Source organism: Jaculus jaculus, chromosome 1, assembly GCF_020740685.1.
Source record: "Jaculus jaculus isolate mJacJac1 chromosome 1, mJacJac1.mat.Y.cur, whole genome shotgun sequence".
Taxonomy (NCBI): domain Eukaryota; kingdom Metazoa; phylum Chordata; class Mammalia; order Rodentia; family Dipodidae; genus Jaculus; species Jaculus jaculus.
Genome location: NC_059102.1, coordinates 208,213,275 through 208,228,652, shown reverse-complemented (window position 1 = coordinate 208,228,652; position 15,378 = coordinate 208,213,275). Strand labels below are relative to the sequence as shown.

Here is a 15,378-nt window from a genome sequence, read left to right as displayed (position 1 = left end):
ATGATAAAAGAAAAGAGTAATGCTGTACATTTTATTAGTGTTTTAAAATTAGTGAGTTAAACTGTCAAAGCTTTGATTTCCTTTCATGTGTGTCTGGGCAGGTCTAAGCCTCAGGTGACGCCCTTTTCCCTTCTCCCTCGCTTACCTTTTTTTGCACCTGTCTACTGCAGGCTCCCAAGCAGCGCCCAAGGAGTCCAATTTTCCTACGGTGCGGTGTCCTCCTTCCCCCCTCCCACTATCTCCTCGTGTTCTGTACCCCCAGCTGTCCTCCTCCTTCTATATATCCCACGCAGGGCTCATGTTCGCAGAGCTCTGGAGGTCTCTCTCTGCAACCGAGCAACAACCCCACAGCCCGAGTCAACCTCCACGAGGGGTCCGGGCCGAGCATCCCCGAATTTGCTAGCTGACTTTGGCTAAGTACGGGAATGCTTTTGGCAACAGCACGGATAGAGAACCGACAAGGGCCTCTTTTACTCACTTCCGAAGAGCAAAATCGTGTTGAGAGGAGGCTGGTTTAAGATTTCAAACAAAACCAACCTCCCCAGCGCGCATGAAAGGACTCGATTAGCATATGTCAAGAGGACCCGCATATATAGTCGGTGTGAACGAACACAGGACTGATCTGATCAGTGTGCGGAGTTGCAGCCCCAGTTTTAGCTCCAGCCCTGGCCTCGGACACTCCTGCACAGACCGCGGCAGCGACTTCCACCTACCCAAGGAGCCAAGATCTTTTCAGGGCGCAGGCCCTTCAGCCACCTCAAGGCTTTAACTTTGGGGACTTGTTTTGCTGTCATTTATCTCCATTTACTTCGGCACCCCTGCTACATTTCTTTTCTTATTGGGGGTCTCGGAGTTTCGAGGTCCATGGCTCCCTTGGCGGAGGTCGGGGGCTTCCTGGGCGGCCTGGAGGGCTTGGGCCAGCAGGTGGGCTCGCACTTCCTGCTGCCCCCAGCGGGGGAGCGGCCGCCTCTGCTGGGCGAGCGCCGGGGCGCGGTGGAGCGGGGCGCGCGCGGAGGCCCGGGGTCCGCGGAGCTGGCGCACCTGCATGGCATCCTGCGCCGCCGCCAGCTCTACTGCCGCACCGGCTTCCACCTGCAGATCTTGCCAGATGGCAGCGTGCAGGGCACCCGGCAGGACCACAGCCTCTTCGGTACGTACAGCATCTGGTCCTGCTCTGGCCTCCCTCAGTTTGGTTCGCTTCCTCCTTCCCGCGGCACCCCGCCCTCCATGCTCGCCAGGAGGTCCGACGCCCGCCCCCACACCCATCCCCGCCTGCTCCAAGCTCGGGGAACCTTCCTGCCTGAGGAGGGCGGCAGCTCCAGGCTCTGGGAGCAGTGCTGCGCTCTCTGCTAGTCCTACTGCCTGGGGCATCAAATCCTGGACTTGGATCATGTACTTTTTCTTGCACTCTTTACGTCGCAGACAGTTTCATTATGTTTTAAAATGCCCTACATTGTTTTCTTTTTCTTCCTTCCACGCTTCGCCCAGTTCTGTGTCTACCTTTTGAAAGTAACAGGAAGCAATCTGCTTCTTGAAACGTGCCCCCTGGATACGTACATGGTTATCCATCCGTGGCATCCGCTCACTCAGGAGTTGGTACTTAGAAAAGATGTCATATGTCCCCACAAAGACTTCTGGAGGCAAGGTTTCTGAGTTCCTGGCGGAGGGATGAAGGAAGGGGAAGAAAGGGGGGGGCGGAGAGAAAGGGGGGGGGGACAGAAGGAGAGTGAGAGCTCTCTACTGAGTATGCTTAATTGCGAAACTCAAATGCAGAGATTTTGGTAGTGACCTTAGGTAAGAGGGAATACCAAAGCGAAAGAAGACATGGGTGGGAACACAGAGAGACAGTTTAGCATACCTTCAGCAATGCCTGGGAGCAGAAGGGGTTATAGGAGAAACAAGCAGTGATTAACATTGCCTGCTGCAGATACTAGACTAGGAGAGAGTGATGTATCTACTCCTGATTATATGACAACCTGCTGTGTAAGTAGCAAGTACCTCCTCAGTATGAGTCTTACTTTCTTATGTGCTCATCATAGTGCCTTAAATTAGATGTTCTTTTAAAGATGTTTTCTGGTTCTAATATCCCAGGATGTTTTGCTATTTTTTTCTTTATGTTAGAGTTAACCTGCTGACACTCATAAGGGAGTTGACTTATCTATCTTGTGATATTATTAAGAGATTATTATATATATATGAATATTATATATATACATATACATATACATACACACACACACACACACACACACACACACACATATATATATATATATATATATATATATATATATATATATATATATATATATATATATATATCACTGCCAGCAGCATGTGAAAGCACCACACAGTTATTTTCTTTTCAGGATGGAATTCCTTGAGAATCTCATTTCTGATTGGCATTTTCTTACTTTGTCCTCATCCACTTATTCTTTTTGGGCTTTAGTACTCATTAAAACTTTGGCGAAGTGTAAATCTCCACTTAAGGGGCATTCAAGACGTTAGATGTAGAAATAAGCATGTGGTGGTCATTTGGCAGCACTTAAAGGCTTAGAAAATTAACTTTTTAAAACCCATATGTTTGCAGCTTCCACTGATCTCTTCCAAATTCCCACTGACTATGAGTCAAGAGTGTCATGACCTAGTGGCCAACCTGGGGTCACTTTTGGAAAGTGGTTTGTAAACGGATGAGGCTAGGCTTCTGTTTCTAAAGAATGCACTGACACTTCTTTTAAGAATGTCCATACACTATTTCCTAAAGAACACCTTCCAGTGTCAGACAGATTTCACACTGTATTCAACTGGGAGAATGCTGGCAGGCAAAGCAGCTCTAAGCGAAGTCTAGGAAATATCCAGACCTGAGAAATCAAAGTGGCCATGGAAAGTCTTTCTGTACGGCATTAATGATTCCATTCTAATTTCTTCCATAATGAGGTTCCTCTACTGCTTTGCATCCTTTTATAAGATTGACTCTGTATGAAGAGATTAGTAAATGTTTGCAGACTTGATAACATTCATTCAACTGGTACTTAAACCCATTCCTTTAGGAATGGGTGATGTATATCAGAATTACTATCTTGTCTATTTATTTACTAAAATATGACAAGACTGCTTTTGTGCTGGTTTAAGTCATGCTATGGTGGGAGACTGGATGTAGGAACAAAATATTCACTGTTACATAAAAGAAACAGAGCCTATGATGGTCTGGTGGCCTAAAGGAACAATCAGCCTCGATACCACGCCACAGTGCTTCCTAGTGGCCTTCACTAGCTTGGACATCATGACTTAAGGCCACAGAGTATGGGGAGGAGAAAGGCCATATCGGCACATAGACATTGTGTGTCTCTGTTCTTTCACTAGTGCTTTGGTCAGTAAGCATTCCACTATGTTTCTATTTTAAACTCATTTCTGTGAAATCAAAGGAAGAATCAGAGAAAACTCAAAGACGGTTACTTAAGACAGAAGATAACACTTTTTAATAATTATATGCTAATTTGGCCATGACCAAGTAAAAAATTAAATTCTTGTTGTTTTAATTTTAAAACCACATCAACAGAACATAAAAAGAAAGGTCTTGGTGAGGTTAAAATAATTTCCTATCTGAGCTAACTTTATGGCAGAGTTTCTCTGCACAGTAGTATAGTAGGAAGACTGTACATAGTGCATAAACACGGAGTTTTTTCTTTTAAAGTATAGCTTGAGATCAAACATTCATTTGAAGCCTTTCCCTTTATTCTTTCCTATTCTCCATAGATTTGTCTGATGTGGTTGCACTGTGGGTTGACTCACCTGTTTATTATGATTTTAAAAAAAGACTGGCTTTGAAAATGATACCAGAAAGACAAAGTACCTCCAAGTCTTTTTATGGGACACTGGGCATTAGAAAATCTATCTAAAATCTGTGATTACCTCTTAAGGAAAGTTTTTCATGTCTACTCTTTGTAAAGGAATTAGCTTAGTTGCCACCTCACATTATAAACTAGAAAGACTTGTCAAATCTCATTTAAGAATCAAACGATTACAAATTACTCTGTGATATACTATTTCCTTGAGGAGAAAGGGGATCAGAATTAAAAAGTGTGGCTAAAATATTTAGGAGGAACACAAAAATCACGTAACCGTTTTTCCCATCAGTTCCATGAGCCAGTGCAAAAATTACTTATGCTTGGTTATGTGTATGGTTTTAGATTTTAATCAAGTTAAAACTATTTGCATATAAGTATTCTAAGAGTATATGTAATCATTTTTCTTCATGTAATTGCATGTTTTTTTGGCAAGCTCACAGCATTATCTTAAGATAGAGTGAAAGTATAGGTGGCATAGGTTCTGGGGTAGCAATGGGAGTATGGTAGCTATAGCAAATTTTTAAATTTGAATGAATATTCAATGTAATATAAAGTAATTATAGATTTATAAGTATATCTTGAATAAAATTACACATTGGTGATCTTGGCAGTGGGTTTGTTTTTTACTCCCCATTTCATAGTTGTCATCATGCTGGGATCTACGGGGTTGAGGTCTTCCTGATGACCTTATTTATCTTCCCTCTGCTTTAGGCTCTTTCAAGCCTCTCACAGAATGTTTAATAGTATACTATCTGTGAGATCCCTTACACCTTTAGTGTTCTGCAGAATCTCCTAGTAGATTGAAAGAGCTCATTTGTTTTACTAAGAATCCAAGTTTCTGCCAAAGAATGAATTAAGCCCTGTATAGAACAGAGACTTCCATGACAACAGATTCAGATTCTGTACTTTCCTTTGGCCTTGGGAGTATCACGTGTCCAAACAGGAACTTGTACAATAAATCAAGAAATGACTTAAGAGCAAGAGTCAGGCTAAATGGTACACAGTTACACTGTTTGTAGAGCTTAAGTTTGGGTGAAGGTAAAAAGCTATTGTGGAACCATTAAAGAATGGTGAAGCTTTTTTTCAGCAGTCTATGGGGAAGAACTATAAAAAGGCATTAGTCCAAAGGTTAGTGTGAAAAAAAAAGAAAGAAAAGAAAAGGCTACTACAGAGAGAGGCAGTACATGTTTTAAAACTGTTCTATTTAGTGTATCAAGTCAAGAGTTTTTGAAACCACTTTATCTATTAACAAATTAAAATAACTTTAAAAATGTGGCTAGAACAATTTTAACTTATATGACAGATTTGGTATTTGGATCTCATATGCAATGAGTTACAAAGTTATTTTACTTCTCTTAACTATAAGATTTTTTTATAGACTCATGTGACAGGAAACAGCTTACATTATAAAGTTTTGAAACTATTGAACTTCTCTGAAGAAACAGTGGTCTGGAGTAAAAACAATAAAACTTCAGAAGACTTAAGTTCAAGTATCATTCTTATCAGTCACAAAAACTGTATCCCTTAGGTAAATCATTAAATATCTATGATACTCAGTCTCTTTATCTCTAACATGAGGATAAAAATATCTTCCATACTTACCTTAAGGGATTATTTTTAGGACTAGATAAACATAAGTAGAAACTATGTAAACTACTAGAACAATGTTATCCCTACATAAAGTATGCTGCTTCTGGAAAAAGATTAACTTGACTTTTATAAATAAAAACAGAACACTTAGTAGAAAATGGTTATATTAACTTGTTGAACTATGGAAAAATCAAGAATGCCTTTACTAATACTCATTTTGATAATACTAGCTTCCATTTGTTGAATGACTAAATATGTCAGCCCTCACCACTCTCTTTAATAGTTATTTTTTCATTAGTAAATTCAAATAATTGTTTTGTTTATACTTTCAGGTATCCTGGAATTCATCAGTGTGGCAGTGGGACTGGTCAGCATTAGAGGTGTGGACAGTGGTCTTTACCTTGGAATGAATGACAAAGGAGAACTCTATGGATCAGTATGTATTATTACCTTCTATTATAATTCTTGAAGTAATAATAATCCATTTTAATAAAAACATCTGCCAATAATGTCTCTGAGAAGAAGTCTATAAAATATACTTGAATAGGAGTTTAAAATCAATATTGTGTTAAATGTACACGTTTCTAGGCAATAGTGTAGTGATTCAGTTTCATTTTTAAAATCTTCATTCATCATTGTTATAAGCTCACTCAATTTTCTTGTCCACTTTCTGAATCTTCCTCATTTCCTCCATATTTTGCTTATTTCTATCAGAGACAGAGAACAATGTCCATTAGTATATCTAGGCAAAGAGAAAGATAATGCAGTGTACAATGATTGTAAGATAGAATTACAATAGAATTAATAGAATTTTGAAAAAAATGCACAGTCTTTAAGTATGTGCTGGATTAATTAAGCAACTGTAGGTTCTCTTTTGAACATGTGTTAAATTCAATACAAATCATATATATATTATATATATAATATAATTACATATATTATATTATATATATTATATTATATTATATATATATAAATATATATATATATAATTTTTTTGTTTTTTGAGGTTGGTTTTCACTCTAATCCAGCCTGACCTGGAATTCACTATGTAGTCTCAGAGTGCTTGAACTCATGGTGATTCTCCTACCTCTGCCTCCTGAATGCTGTGATTAAAAGTGTGTGCCACCACGCCTGGCATGTAGTCTATATTTTAGACAATATATAGTCCATTTTGGAAAAGCATAAAACGATTATGCTTTCAGTGCACTTATGTTAATACTAACATACCAAGCTGAAAGAAGAGATTTTATGTAAATGACTTTAGCATCTATGTAATAATGACGGGACAAGATAAGCAACAAGCCTGCTTGTGGTGATGGTGGTAGGACAGTGATAATATAAAGCATAGGGAAATTGACAATATTTGTTAATTATTTGAAAACAAAATTGGGAATTGGATATTTATTTATTTAGATTTTGTTTTTCAAGGTAGGGTCTCACTCTAGCTCAGGCTGACCTGGAATTCACTCTGCATTCTCAGGGTGGCCTCGAACTCACGATGATCCTCCTACCTCTACCTCCCGAGTGCTGGGGTTAAAGGCATGCACCACCATGCCCAGCTTGGGGAATTTTATATTTATTTATTTATTTATTTTGTTTTCGAGGTAGAGTCTCACTCTGGTTCAGGCTGACCTGGAATTAACTCTGTCATCTCAGGGTGGCCTTGAACTCATGGCAATCCTCCTACCTCTGCCTCCTGAGTGCTGGGATTAAAGGCGTGCGCCACCACGCTCGGCTGGTAATTGGATATTTAGTTTAAAGTTTCTTGAGCCAAACTATTGGATAGCCACATGGGAGGGAAAACTTCAGATAATATATAGACAAATCCAAAATAGGGTAAAAATAATTTAACGTTTTTCTTTCTTTGATGAAGATATAAGTAAAAAGATAATTTAGAGTTGATACTTATAAGATACTTATTTTAAAAGTACTTTTTCAATGCTATGACTTCTTTTTCTAGGAGAAACTGACTTCTGAATGCATCTTTAGGGAGCAATTTGAAGAAAACTGGTATAACACCTATTCATCTAACATATATAAACATGGAGACACCGGCCGTAGGTACTTTGTAGCACTTAACAAAGATGGGACTCCAAGAGATGGTGCCAGGTCCAAAAGACATCAAAAGTTTACCCACTTCTTACCTAGACCAGTGGACCCAGAAAGAGTTCCGGAGTTGTACAAGGACTTATTGATCTATACTTAAAGTTTGATGCTGCTTTACTGAACAATGATACTAGAACATTCTCTTTAACTCACTGTTCCCATTGCTAACATCAGAAGAAGACATCATGCAGAATATAATAGAGTCTGTTTTCCACTGGGAGACTGAATTTGGAATTCACTTAAAGTAAAGGAAGATCCCTCTGAATAAGTGGATTATAATACATCCTTAGATACCTTGGCTTGGTCCTTACTAATGAACTGAAGCTGAAAGTCAGTGAAACTGTGAATGATGGGAACCTCATCTTGTTTGCTGCTGGTGCCCCACCCCTCTGAATAGTGTTTACTTGCAAAGTTACCTTAAAATCAGATACTTCATGTTGAAGAAATGGATTGAGACAACCAACTATAATTACTGCCTCATAAATTCTGAGGAACTTGTATACTTTTGCAGGTTGTGGCATTATTGTAAGACAACAAAACACTGGGTGACTGTAAGATATAAAACATGCCACACCAAGATGGAACATTTTTAAAAAATGGACCTATTTATACATTTTCGATTTGCAAGTATTTATTATATATATTTATTTATTAAAGAGTTTATTTTTTACTGGTATATGAAGACAATACAAAAAGTTTAAAAAACCTCAAAAGCTCCTTTAGTGTGCCATTCCATTGCTGTAATATCTTGGATTGTAAAGAAGACATCATTATCATAACACATTATTCACAGAATAAAGTCTTAATTTTTTTTAATGAATGAAAAATGGTATTGGTTGTATATTTTTTAAAAAAATATTTTATTTATTTATTTGGAGAATGAAAAAGAAGGATAGAGAGAGTGAAAGAGGCAGTTAGAATGGGCTCACCAGGGCTTCCAGCCTCTACAAACGAACTCCAGACACATACACCACCTTGAACATCTGGTTTACATGGGTTTTGAGGAATCAAACCTGGGTCCTTAGGCTTTTCAGGGAAGCACCTTAAGTGCTAAGCCATCTCCCCAGCTCTGGATTGTATTTTCATACAGCAAGTTGCTTTTAAGGTGTAACATTGGTATCTTTTGGCCTAGAAAATCTTTAATGATTTGTATTGAATTTAACACATGTTCAAAAAAAATTGAACATTTTCATTTCATATGTTTGGTATCATTGATTTTTTTTCAGGTAAAAGCTTTTCTATTTATAAATGTATTTTCAAAGGACAAAATTCTAAGCACCTTATACAAACACTTTGGTATTAAGAAAATGTAGAATGTTTAAATTATTCAACAATATAGCCAACTAGTGTTTGCTTATTTTGTCAATGTGACAAAGATGACTTTCTTCACCCTATGTGGTCATTGAAAGAACTATTCCTTGTAGTGTCTCCATTAGCACTGATCAGGTGTCATCTACCTGAGTCTGATGAGTTCCTATTGTTTTAGCAAATGCTCATTAAAGGTTACTATATGCCAGACAGTATATTAAGTGTCTAAGGGATGTGATTAGAAAACGTTTGGTCCTGCATCACAGAAATTAATGTCTGCTAGGAGAAACATGAAATAAGCAAACAGAGTAACAAGTCTTCAAGGCTAAACTGTGATGTGCTCTAGCAGGAAAACATGTTTTAAACCCAAAAAGAGAGAAAAGAAAAAGTTAGATACGATGGTCCAGGAAAGCTTCACTAATAGGAAATTTTTATGATGAGTCCTGCAAGAGAAGCTAATTAGGCCAAACATTTGAGAATAACATACAAAGTAAATGTTTTTCTTCCAGTCAAGCAACCTAAACTTCTAAATATGTTTTGTATGTCCCATTGATGGTATCAAAGATATTGATATCCAGACAATTACTGGCTGTATTTTTCCATAAGCTCTTTCACCTCAGAGCTATTCATGGTTATATGAACTATGTAAAACATGTTCTCCAAGCTTGTTCATAAGGCACTTTATAAGAAAATCAACTAGTCTTTCATATGCTGGCACCAGAGTCTTGACTTAACCCTAACCTAGTCAAATAAGTCCTCAATGGTAGTATCCCTTGGGCTTATCATAAAGCATTAAGAATAGTGAAATTAATTCTTTTTATAGATCAGGCATTTTTAAAATTAATTCATTTGAGGGAGAGAAGGAGGGAGGGAGGGAGGGAGGGAAGGAGGGAGGGGGAGAGAGAGAGAGAGAGAGAGAGAGAGAGGGAGGGAGGGAGGGAGGGAGAGAGAGAATGTGTGCATCAGGACCTTCAGCTGCTAACAAACTCCAGACACATGTGCCATCTTGTGCATCTGGCTTGCATGGGTCCTGGAGAATCAAATCTGGGTCTTCTGGCATTGTACTCAAGTGCCTAAGTGCCTTAATCCTTATGCAATCTTTCCAGCTCCAGATTAAAATTTTGGCAAGAGAAGTATTTGCATTTTTGCTGTATCATATATCAGTTTAATAACACATGTGCATGGTGACCAATGGTGAGCTTCTCATCATAACTTAACTTCTACTTGTGTGGCTGAGAGAATGGTCTCTATTTTGGTCATTACCCTTATGTTTCCCTTCACTTTTTCTGGTCCTCATGGTATTGTATGATCTGTGTAGAGGGATGGGTTCATGTGGCAAAGATTCTGGTGTGATATCATGAATATTTTAAGTTCACTATAAGCACTGGCTGGGTAAGCAGGAGCTTATTCTCTTCAAATTACTTCCTTGAATTGACTACACCTGTCAAGCTTGAAACCCAGGTAGCACTACATTTAGACAGTGAAAATGTCTAAAGTGGAATTAGAGTACTAATTATTATGATCAAATATGTTGAGATAGAGGAAATGAAGCACAAATGAGAATCCTAAATGAATGCAAGTAGAATTTTTAGTTGCTTGGATCCAGATCTGAAAATCTCTCTCATAATGTACTATCACAGTTTTTGTATTATATGATGAAACTTGTTAGTGGACAGATTCAGAGCCTTTAAAATTTGTCCAGTTTAAGTATGACTGATCCTATTTTAGAGATAAGTTCCCTGTCCATGGTTGGCTACTCATACATATCATATTAGACACACACTATTTCTTGTAAGGATCAGCATGTGATTGAAATGTTCCAATCAAAGTCTTCCCTGGTGTCTTGCTAGAACTCCAAGGAAAGATGAGTTTTCTCTTGGGATTGAACTCCTGGTTCATCAGTTCCAAGGAAGAGACTATCTTGAGTTGAAGAAAAAAACTAAGGAAAGGTTAACAGAGAGATAGAGATAGTCATGGAAATTTATTTCCAGGCCTTGAAACCTAAATGAGACACTTTTAACATTAACCCGTCTAGATATCATAATTACTATGGAAAAATACTCCTTTGAACATTCCATCTTCCCCTTAAAAACATAAGGGTCTATCCACATAGCTATGGTATGTCTTGAACTCACTATTAAGGTTTGGGAGGCCTTCAACTTACAACAGTTCTCCCACATTTATCTCCTGAGTCTTGGGTTTACAAGTCCCACCATAGCCAGCCCATTTCTTCTTGTATAGAAATATTGATAGTTTGTATCCTATGACTATCCTACCACTGAATATTGGATGCATTTGGAGTATAAGCTTGAAAGTTTAGTTCCCCAGATCCATAGAGAGTGAGAAGAACTGTACTGTAGGAGTGAACTGCTTATACCCCAGTAGTCTCTTCCATACCTGAGTTAGGTGATGAAATTTTAGATTTTTTAGGTGCTGTTAAGGAATTGATTCTTTTGAGACTCTTGGGAGAGGGTATTTATGCTTTGTATTTGAGGCACATCAATGATCACAGACCAGTTGCCAGCTGTATTGGATTGATTCTAAGATCACCCACTACTCAATGTCTACCTCCTGGTGCTCATGCTTTTTTCTTTTCTTTTCTTTTCTTTTCTTTTCTTTTCTTTTCTTTTCTTTTCTTTTCTTTTCTTTTCTTTTCTTTTCTTTTCTTTTCTTTTCTTTTCTTTTCTTTTCTTTTCTTTTCTTTTCTTTTCTTTTCTTTTCTTTTCTTTTGCTTTTTGAGGTAGGGTCCTACTCTAGCTCAGGCTGACCTGGCATTCACTCTGTAGTCTCAGACTGGCCTTGAACTCACAGAGATCCTCCTACCTCTGCCTCCTGAGTGCTGGGACTAAAGGTGTGCACCACCATGCCTGGTTCAGCTCATGCTTTCTGTGATACCTGATGGGGTATTGTGTGACTCTTTCTAGAAACAAAATATAGCAAAGACAATGGTGTCATGCCTCAGATTATGCTACATAAGACTGTTTTGCAAGCAATTGTGTTCTAGATACTCTCATGGCTGCATGAAATTAGCAACCACCCTTGGGAAAGCTTCAATGGCAAAAAGCTGTAGATAGCTTGTAGGAGCTAAGCACAGCCTTCAGCTGATAAATAATCAAAACTGGACCCCTCAGTTCCACAACTGCTAGAATTTACTTTGTACAAACAATCCCAGAGAATTTAGTGGATCATTAAGATTCAACAGTCAAAGCTCAAGTAAAAAATGCAGCCTGCTTGTTTCAGTTCTGCAAAACCCTTGGCCAATAGCCTGACTGAATCTTTTGACTCACAGAAAGAATGAACTCATAAATACTATTGTTAAGTGACTGTTTCATAGTAAAGTACAGGATTAAGTAACTAATACATTTATTAACTTACAGGGACATTTATCATCAACCAGGTACAACCTCAATATTCTCAAGTATTTTCTGGTGTTCACTTTATAGATTTGTAAACTCTAAGCAGTACAGGCAGTATCATTTCATCTCTGATCCCAGCCTTGGAACTTGTTAAGTGGCCCATAGTTGGACCTGGATGCTTTGTAACTAAAATAATAAACAGTGATACTATTAAACTAACTTTTCTTTCTTTCTCACCTGTGGCACTGAGATGTGTCTTCCCCTGTTCTCTAATATATGCCTTACAAAGGAGCAAGTGTGCAAGTTATTATTAGACATAGGGAATGCAAACATGTTTGGTTTTATCCTATACTGTACTTAAGCTTCTTTGGTCCAGATCTTATTGGTACTACTCTGTTGGAATATCATGCTATATTTTCTAGCTGATGTCAGGTTTGTTTCATTGCAAAAGGTTAAGAAGCCCTCTAGGCTGTGGGTGAAGGTTTTTTTTCAGCACATTTCACTCTCAGTTTCTCTATTGATTAGGAACAAATGGATGCAGTATTCTTTGTGGCATAATTATATTTTATGTTTTTTCATTAGCCAAGATAAAGCTGGGTGAAGAGGATTTACTTAGGTGTGATATAACAATAGTCTATGATAAATGAATTAACGAGACCTGGTCCATCAATAACATGGCCACAAAGCTCTCAAGGATGAGTGTTCCTATCAAGGCAGCAGAAAAACCATTCTTTATGTGTTGTAAGATCCTTATTTATTTAGAAGATATATTTTCCTTATTGTCAAGTTTATTTGATTTACATTATAATAGCATTCCAACTACTATCCACCTTATAAAAGATGGTTATATTTCAATTTGTTCCTGACAAATTGAATTTGGGCTTAATTCGCCTTAGCTTGTTGATTGAGAATAGCAATGGTGAGAACTCGATCCTCGAGGAATAAGGTATTTGAGTCTAAGGCACTTCACTTTTCTCTATCTCACAATACAGTCATAATAATTATTTTATCTTGGTGTATATGGTACTTTAATGTGTGCTTTATTGTCCCAATATTAGAATTATGCAGCTATTTTCTACAATCAGATAATGTATCTTGTGTGATATTTCTAGTTCATTAGAACAGACCCCCCCCCCCCACACACACGTGTATTTGAGACATAGCCTAGCTATGCAGAACAAGCCAGCCTCAAACTTGTGTATCCTACACTGGCCTCAAACTCATGATCCTTCTACTTTAGCTTATGGAGTGCTGAGATTACAGCTTCTATCGCCATGCCTGGCTTCAGATATGCATTTGTATACAACCTATAACTAATACTATTCTAGAATTCTCATCCAAACTTAATTAACAAGTTAATTAAGGTGGAAAAACTTGAAGTGAAGGAAAGTAGATTCACATTTAACTTTATTGATTCAATATTTCATTTTCAACATAATAGTTTTGTGGGTCACACTTTAATGTTGTACATTTTCTAACAGTTTTATTCATTTTAGATAGTTGAGAAGATGTAAATACTGCCATAATGTGTTACTGAAAGAAGGTATAGTGAACTTGTAATTTGTATGCCTAGTACCATTTCATTGTCTAGTATTAACTCATAAAATAAACAATGTGATTTATTTTGAAATGCTCATCCCACCCTGCATACTAGAGTAAGGCTCATTGTTCTTAGTGGCCATTTTGTGTCCATTGTTAGTTTGGAATCACTGAAATTTTGCACATTTGACTAATTAGAGTGGCCACATGTTAACTGACTAGCTTTTCAATGCAGATTCTGCAAGAGAATTAGCTCTATAGAAAATGATGCCTGTGATTATACTCTTGAACTACTAGTGAATATACCTGTGTGATTTTGGATGTGTTGAAGTTAATATATTACAAAAAATGGATTACTTGGGGCTGAATTCTCTTAGTAATCTTTAAAAATATTCTTTATTTTTAAGGAGACAAAGAGAATGAATGATTGGATATGCCAGGGCCTCTTACCACTGGAAACAGACTTCAGATGCATGCACCACTTTGTGAATCTGGCCTTATGTAGTTACTGAGGAATAGAACATGGAATCTAGACAATCAGCTTTGCAAGCAAGTGCCTTAACTCTGAACCATCTCTCTAGTTCATCACAGTGATTTTGTCAGGAGGCTGTGGTATTGTCAGAGTACTCTTGGGTCTTAGTTGGAATTGAGTTTCCTATAGGGACAAGTCATATTAATAGAATTCTATCTTAAGAAAAAATTTATATGATATAAATTTGAATGTTTATATAGCATAAAGGAAGTCTGATATAATCCCAATTAAGATAGATATATGAATCTCAAAATGATGCACTCTATTTCATATCCTTCATATTGCTATCCCAAAGGCCATATTAGACTACTTCAATTCCTTGGTATATGCACTGCTTTAGACTTGCAATAGTACACTTACTAAATATTCTACCCAGTAAAATAAGCATGGACTTTGCATTTCTGAGTTGCTGAAAATGTTCATGTGCTTTTTAAAAAAATAACATTGTTACTTTAGACTGTGTTCCCACCAATTTTCCTTAGCATTCATTAACTTTTCTAGTTGCTAAAATAGAGCAGCTTGATATGTCTCCTTGGAGACCATTACCGCTGTCCACAGCCATTATGTGCAAGTGCTGTTCAAGCAAGAATACTTTAAGACTGTGGATATTCTCCATAAGCCTCTGCAATGAGAGACAGGAGCATAGAAAATGGCCAGTGACAACTGGTTACAAGATTCCTTATATGTTAAAAGTGTCCTTCCTTGTTATTAGAGTAAGCAAACTTACCTTCAGGCCCCCAAAGTACAGTTAAGTTGGGATAAGCTGGGTGCATTGATGTAGCCTAGCTTTGCCTGGTAGTGCCCATCAACACAGTGGAAGAGTTGTGAACTGTGCTATAAAAGAGAAAGATAGCCAAAGAAGGCCTTAGTTTTACATTTTCTCTGTTGCTTTTTTTGGTCAAAATATCCAATACTCTGTGTATCTTGGTTCCTCAGCTTATAAATTTCCCCTTATGATCTGGCTTCTTCATGGTTTGCGTGTTATCTTACCATTCATTTGAACAAAGGGAGTTTGAATGTTTATTTAATTAATTTATTGATTTATTTTTTGAGGTAGGGTCTTGCTCTAGCCCAGACTGACCTGGAATTCACTCTG

At 37.7% G+C, this 15,378-nt stretch overlaps 1 protein-coding gene across 1 annotated transcript; it reads left to right on the top strand.

Annotated features, from left to right (window-relative positions):
- The first annotated feature begins 864 nt into the window (after nt 1-864).
- Nucleotides 865-7,647, top strand: Fgf20 (fibroblast growth factor 20). The gene is made up of 3 exons (XM_004672595.2): nt 865-1,150; nt 5,771-5,874; nt 7,402-7,647. Exons 1-3 carry the CDS (start codon nt 865-867, stop codon nt 7,645-7,647), a joined length of 636 nt encoding a protein of 211 aa, XP_004672652.1.
- The last annotated feature ends 7,731 nt before the right edge of the window (nt 7,648-15,378 follow it).